Source organism: Sinocyclocheilus rhinocerous, unplaced genomic scaffold (assembly GCF_001515625.1).
Source record: "Sinocyclocheilus rhinocerous isolate Xijiao unplaced genomic scaffold, SAMN03320098_v1.1 scaffold1551, whole genome shotgun sequence".
Classification (NCBI taxonomy): domain Eukaryota; kingdom Metazoa; phylum Chordata; class Actinopteri; order Cypriniformes; family Cyprinidae; genus Sinocyclocheilus; species Sinocyclocheilus rhinocerous.
Genome location: NW_015636371.1, coordinates 134,286 through 141,682, shown reverse-complemented (window position 1 = coordinate 141,682; position 7,397 = coordinate 134,286). Strand labels below are relative to the sequence as shown.

Here is a 7,397-nt window from a genome sequence, read left to right as displayed (position 1 = left end):
GGTGTCCCCAGAATGTGTCTGAAGCTTCAGCTCAAAATACTCCACAGATCATTTGTTATATCATTTTGAAAATGCCTATTTTGAGTGGAAGCAGAAACACGCTGTTTTTCGTGCCTGTCTCTTTAAATGCAAATGAGCTGCTGCTCCCCGCCCCCTTTATAGAATAGAGCTGCGCCATTACAGCTCGTACCTGCTAAAAAAATCTTTTTTGGTTCTGATTATCATGTTTATCACGCTGAAATCATGCGTTTTAAACCATACGAGTTTAAACTTCTGATATACGGTTTTCTCTCTAAACAGTGTTCTGTGCTCGTCTGTGCAGCCAAACACAGAACAGTTAGCATGTTTTGCTCAAACTTTCACCGTAGCATTAGAGCTCTTGTGAAATCAAAACGATGGCGCCCCTGGCTGTAAACTTACAGATGAAGGGGCGGTAATATTATAATGAGATCCCTTTGCCACGTCACCAAGAGAGCGAAATCAGACACATTAGTTTTCTCAGACGCTTGCAGAAAAAGGCTTCCCAAAACAAAGTTACTGGGTTAATCTTTTTCACGTTTCCTTGGTTGGTAGATGCACCGGGGACCGGATTATAGCACTTAAAACCTGGAAAAGTCAGATTTTCATGATATGTCACCTTTAACATCAGTGGAGCACTGGAACTGAATCAGAGTCAAGTCTCTTTTGATTCCCATCCCAGGTTAGGCAGAGCAGGACTGCAGTGTGTTTGAGCTCACAGTAAAAGTCTATTAGCAGCAAACACACACAGAATTCCCCTAAATGCTGTCTGTTGTGTCAGTGCGCTGGAGGGAGTATTCAGGAGTTTCTTGTCTTTGTGCCCAGTATTGTGCAGTCACTAAGACTGGAAAATTGCAACATTTGCGGTTTTCACTGGAGAGTAGGGGATAATAGTCCTGTATCTGCCCTGGCTGAAGACTTTTAACTCTTTAATAAACTACAAATCATTTGTACGATGGACAAATCCTCCAATCCAGTGTCTCAAATAAAAAAAGACCAGTTTCACATATAGAAATATCAGACCAAGTGTCGTGTTTAGACAGATAATGCTAGAGGTTCCTCACAACTAGCTTTAGTTTATCCAGGCATTTTTCACCAGTTGCTCTGACAGTGATCTTTAGTATGGCTGTAGGATTTCAGCAGATGTATGAAGTGTAGAGAATCACATGAACGACCAACATCATCCACCAGCATCTGACGGAAAGTGTCACGATATCTATTCCGTTATATCTGTTGTGTCATAATTCTAATAATTCTCTGATGTTTTGCTTGAAAAAGTGTGCTTGTGCTTCTTCCTTTAAAATAAACATCACTTGGTTTGATATGCAATGCAAAGGCATTCATACATTTAAATGCGACTTACAGTTCACATCAACTCTTGAGATAATACTGACAAACATCTCTGAGTATCTATTTAAGCACATCACACACCAAACAGTCAACTCTATCTAATCTTGTAAGTTCAGTGTTGCTCGTGTTTTCCATCATTGAGCTGTAATTCATGGCTTGTACATGTGTAATGGCACGTGTGTGTAGCGATCAAACCTTGGGGAAGAAGGTGCGTGTGACGAACTGCTTGTACTCCAGGAAGGGGATTCCCTGTGTGCGATTTAGCTCTTTAGTCAGATCCGTCATATCAGTCTGCAGCTCCGCGAAACCTGCCACACACAAACACACGGCTGCCATCACACGTGTGACTAAACCACAAACATCAACCCCAACACAAAACATCAGAGTATGCAGAAAAAGATGTGCTCTTCGTTTCATGCATGAACTGTTTTCCCCGTTGAGGATGTGTCATGCATTCTTACAGTGATTGAGTTTTCTGTCTGAACACTGTTTGTGTGTTTCAGCTCAAACTCTGATTCACTGTGAGAATATAATTTACAGTGTTAATATGAAGAGGTTGGTTTTTAAATGGCTTTGGACACACACACACCAGACACACACACACACATTCTTGCATATGTGGTTTACGGGGACTCTCCGTAATGTTTTTTTCTAGTGCGTTTTCTATCCTCGTACTCTAACCCTGCCCCTTACATAAAACTACAGGCATTTTTTGACTTTCAAAAAACACAGTTTAGTATGTTTTTTAAGCCTTTTGGGTTACTGGGACACAGGAAGGGTAAACCTCATAAACCATGTTTACGTTGTAGTACCCATTTCATTATACACATTTGTATAATCTCATACTCATAAACCATATATACCAGAACACACACACACACACACACACACACTACAGTCTATGTGAAGCAGTGGTTTGTGGTGAAAAGTTACAAGCTGATTCTGGAACTAGCGCTGTGTGTGTGTGTGTGTGTGTGAGTGAGTGTGTGTGTGTGTTAGTTACCTTTGCGTATCTCATCACGGATCTGGGACTCCATCTCCTCCATCTGTAACAGAGTCTTCTGCCAATACCTCTCTGCCCTGCGGCTCTTAGTGCAGTAAACCACCAGCGCTGAACACACACACACACACACACACACAAAGGGGTTATTCATGCTGGAAACACACACGTACAACAGCTTACAAACAGTCCAAGAGATCACTAGTGGAAATGCTTCTCTTCTGCATTAAAAACCAGTACAAAGTGCATTACAATCATAATCATCAGAGTGAGATGCTGAACTGAAACTGTACGTGGATTTCAGATTGTCTCAGTGTGTCTCTCTAAAGCTGATGATCCTGATCTTCAGCAGGATCTGAGACGATCCGAAGGTCATCCAGAACATCTGAGCATCTCTACAGGTTTGTAACATCACAAATCTGCTGTCTGATGAGTGTGTGTATGAAGAGAGACGTACCCACAGTGCACAGCAGCAGCAGCACACAGCACACCACGATGGAGATGACGATGGCCAGCTCACTGCCTCCACCCATCTGAACCATCGCTATCACCTTACAGAAATGACCCACACGCACCTGCAACACACCCGTGGAAGATCAGACTCAAGCACAAATGAAGCTCAAACACACACAGAACAGAGGACCGTCACGAGTGTCCCATCATCCTGGAGTGTCTGACTGTCGTTCTATTCTATTCTATTCTATTCTATTCTATTCTGCTCTATTCTATTATATTCTATTATTATTCTATTGTATTCTATTCTTATTCAATTCTATCATGCTCTATTCTATTCTGATCTGTTCTATTCTATTCTGCTCTATTCTTATTCTATTCTGCTCTATTCTATTCTATTCTGCTCTATTCTATTGTATTGTATTGTTATTGTCACAATCTGTATTGTTAAAAGCGCTATATAAATAAAGGTGACTATGACTATGACTATTGTATTCTATTCTATTCTGCTCTACTCTTCTGTCTCTGCAGAGGTTTGTTCACAGTTGGCCAGCGCTGATATTGTGTTTGAGTCTGTTGAAATCACCTGGTCTTTCTGAACACTGCCATCATCTGTGCTTCTCACATTTTAAACTGAATGCTGCTCGTCACTTGTGTTCCCAGTGATCAAAACACTCCATCCAGAATCCAATAACCAACTGAAATGATTTTGACTGGAACGGTGCTGTAGAAAGAACAACCGTGGTGGAAAAGAAGGTTTTCAGCAAATTAATGATAGTCAGGTCTATTCCTCACATATAAATCTGTCACACGGCTTCAGATCACTTGAATCAACAGTCTTGGGCTACTTTTATGATGCTCCGTTCAGAGATCCTTTACGTTATCTTATGTGTTCCACAGATGAGAGTCATATAGACGTGGATGGACATGATGGAAGAATCTCCATGTTCGCAGTCACTCTCCATTAGAGCTGTTAATAAAACATGGGAAAACCGGCAGAATGCAGATCTATACATGTGGCATAAACACAGTGCAAACGTACAGCCGTGCTCCCGTTCCCATGAAACAGCATTCGTCATGAGAAAGCGCTCTGAATGCTTGCCTGGAGCTCAGACTCAGATGTTTGTTGACGTGTGTTTCTTCAGACATTCAGTGCTCTCTCTGCTTCATTAGCTGCGTCACGGCCTTCAGATCGCAGCGTGTTAAATATAGCTGCTGCTGTTTCACAATCAGACCAAACAAAGAGCAGGGGATTTCAGTCATGAAAACAGGCGTGCTGATATAAGGGCGGTTCAGGGCTTGATCAGCGCTTGTTTTGGTGTCTGATGTTGAGCACACTAAAGAAAGTTCCCGTGCTGGTTGATGAGCAGATAAGAGTCTCCAGTGATGAACATGCTTACGCTGTAGCGTGATTAGCGTCAGATCCATCAGGTCCAGCTCGCTCGGCCCTTTCTGACACACCAGCACACAAACGCTTCATGAGACTATGTGTCTATGTTAAATATACAGATACTATAAGTGATGGAGGATTCTCTCCAGTATTTCACAGTGGAAACACAAACCATGTGATTGACGGAATGTCCTGTCACTCATCACAGCTGTTTAGGACACAGTGTAACACAAATATGAACAACTAAACGTCCTATGATAATTAGCCGCAGTCTTTGATTGCAAACACACAGACACCGGCTTCACGTCTTCATCCTTCCTTCCTTCCTCTCCAATTCTTTAGGAGAGAATGAAAATAAAACTCCCTGGCTCTTCTGCGCCCGTTAGGTACTTCCTGTCTGACCCTCAGAAACTCATAACATCCTGCCACACAGATCTGGACTTCCCCAACACTTACCACATCTGTCTGTGTGTGTGTGTGTGAGTGAGTGAGTGAGTGAGTGAGTGAGTGAGTGAGTGAGTGAGAGTGTGTGTGTGTGTCTGTGTGTCTGTGTGTGTGTGTGTGTGTGTGTGTGTGTGTGTGAGTGAGTGAGTGAGTAATCCATAATAACGCATAATTCACTTTTTCACTGGAGGAAGCGTTATTATGGATTATGGACTCATATTTTAGCAATGGTTTAAAATTAATAAAAAGTCTTAATGCTGGATTTGTTTCAGCTTTTGTCTTCTCCAGATGTTAACTGATGGACTGGAGTGCTGTGGATTACTTGTGGATTATTGTGATGTTTTTATCAGCTGTTTGGACTCTCATTCTGACGGCACCCATTCACTGCAGAGCATCCATTGCTGAGACACTGATGCAATTTCTCCAAATCTGTTCCAATGAACAAACAAACTCATCTACATCTATGATCACCTGAAGGAGTGTATGTTTTCATTTTTGTTTCAATGATTAGTTTAAGATGCCGTCTAGGTCTAGATGATCGACACACACACTCACATTGATGATGAGGATGAGAGGCTCTCCAGGATGATGTTTGATGAGTTTCTCTTTGTTGGCCGTATAGAACTGCGGATCCTCTACATATTCGAAGTGAAAGGCATCAGCGTGAGGCTCCTCGTCCTCGTCCGGCCCTCGTCCTGATGGAGACGCGTCCTCTCCTCTGTACAGCACCTCGTTGAGGTAGAAGTGTGCCGTGGCCTGCTGGGATTGATTTGCGGCAGGAGACTGACAAACGATCAGAGTAGACGACACACAGGAGCAGATCTGCGGAAATGACATCCAGATGAACGAGCGCACAGACTGAAATATCACACACACACACCAGCACTTTGATCTCTATCCAATAAACAAAGCATTATTTATCTCACCGTCTGTCCGACTCCAGACACCTCCATCCTGACAGACTGCACCAGATTGAAGCCGTGTCCAGTGACCGCGATACTGCGACCACCGCTGCAACACCATCACAATTACATTAACTCAGAGCAATGGAGATCTAAGTCACACGTAAAGCCATAGAAGATCTCTGTGTTTGGAACAGCATACTAGATTCTGCAGCATGTAGGCTGTATTGTGCACAGCATGCAGTAGAATACAGTAGAAATGTGGCCAACATGTGCAGTAAACAACACACCACCCTGCATAAAATACTGTATCCCACGATGCAATGCACTCAACCAGACCTTCCATTTCCAATGTAATGAATGAACCGGCTTGCATAATGCATACTGTTTCCCATGCCATGCAGAGTCTACAGTAAATGGTTATGAACAGCAACACTAGACTTCTGCAGGTTCAGTACCTGAGGAAGCTTCTGTTGGGTCTGATGTGACTGATAGTAGGGTTTTTCTCGTAGGTGAATGTGAAGCTGGGTGAAGCGCTGAGGCACGGCTGGCTGTCATACACCACACACACCGACACGTTCTCAGCGGCGGCCGCTTCGGCTGGAGGCATCACACACTCGATGACGTCACTGGACAGCCTGCAGAAGCATACCACAGACGTGATGAGCAGCAGATGAGTGATATATCAGTGAAACACGACCCGCCACGAACACGCGCTCACATGAAGACGGTGCAGTTCTGAGTCCGGTTGATCTCGACGTTGACAGTGGATCCAGCGTCCAGGAACTGGCCGTGGATGGTGAGTTTGGTTCCTCCAGCGAGGGGACCCTGCCGCGGCCTGAACTCCAGCAGCCTGGGCTCCTGTGCCGTGGAGGACCGAGAAAAAAAAACTTATTTGAAGTGTTAAAAACAAATTATGGTTGAATCTGCTCCCAGATCTGACTGACTGAGTGTCACGCTGGAAAGAGCTGGCAGACCAGCAACAAATCTACTTTTCCAAAATACAGCTGTTGTGACAGGCTGAAGATCTACCAGCCAAGCAGCTAAACCAGCGAGGAACAACTACAAACCCCCTGTTATGTTCCAGAGACCACTTTCAGCAGGCTTTAGCTGGATTTTCCAGCAGCAAGGCTTTAACACTGAATGCTGTAGCACAGTTAGCAGGTTTCAGCATGTTTTAAGCAGCTAAAGCTGTGTTGATGAAGTCAGAGAGCAGCAGCTTTGATCACATCAAGAACCATAAATGTTTCTGGAAGGTTAGTTTAAACTAGCATGTCACTGAGAAGTAATGTGGCATGCAGAGTGAATGTCAGCGCTGCTACACATGTGAACATATACATATACGAAGATCTTGATTAGGTTAAAACCGAAACCAAGCCCTTCACACAGATGCATATTCAGCACATTTTCTAGACAGACAAATATGACTGCTGCACTCACGTCTCACACAAGAGATGTATAGAAAGCCATGCAAAGTTAAAACATTTTAAACTTTAAGAAAACACGCCGCACATTTTTGTGGAGGTTTATTCCTTTTCACTGCGTCTCATATGTTTTTAAATGCAGTCTGTGTGAATGGCGCTTCGGCTCTTTGGATTAAGCAATGCATAAATACGTGATGCTGTTTTGTTCATAATTGTTTATGCAATTTACGAAATTATATTTGATTTATATGAGTTAATGTAGACATAATGCACGTTTTTTTTATAGACAGTTACTTCGTTGCGTTGACAATTTAATGCGCTGCATTATTTTGCTCATTGCGCCCACCTGTGGCCTCGGGAGACTAGCCAAAAGTTTAACCTATTTAATCTGCACATAAAACATTAGAAATTAGATA

The 7,397-nt window shown here is 43.1% G+C and overlaps 1 protein-coding gene across 1 annotated transcript in view; it reads right to left on the bottom strand.

Moving 5' to 3' along the window:
- The window catches only part of LOC107747754 (plexin-D1-like), a 68,786-nt gene that overhangs the window by 12,947 nt on the left and 48,442 nt on the right, over positions 1 to 7,397 (bottom strand). The window contains exons 16-23 of the mRNA XM_016562347.1: positions 6,279 to 6,418; positions 6,016 to 6,195; positions 5,582 to 5,666; positions 5,211 to 5,477; positions 4,214 to 4,273; positions 2,826 to 2,943; positions 2,372 to 2,479; positions 1,564 to 1,676 (exon numbers count right to left, since the gene is read on the bottom strand). Of these exons, the coding sequence (XP_016417833.1) occupies positions 1,564 to 1,676; positions 2,372 to 2,479; positions 2,826 to 2,943; positions 4,214 to 4,273; positions 5,211 to 5,477; positions 5,582 to 5,666; positions 6,016 to 6,195; positions 6,279 to 6,418 (1,071 nt within the window). The remainder of the gene's footprint in view (positions 1 to 1,563; positions 1,677 to 2,371; positions 2,480 to 2,825; positions 2,944 to 4,213; positions 4,274 to 5,210; positions 5,478 to 5,581; positions 5,667 to 6,015; positions 6,196 to 6,278; positions 6,419 to 7,397) is intronic.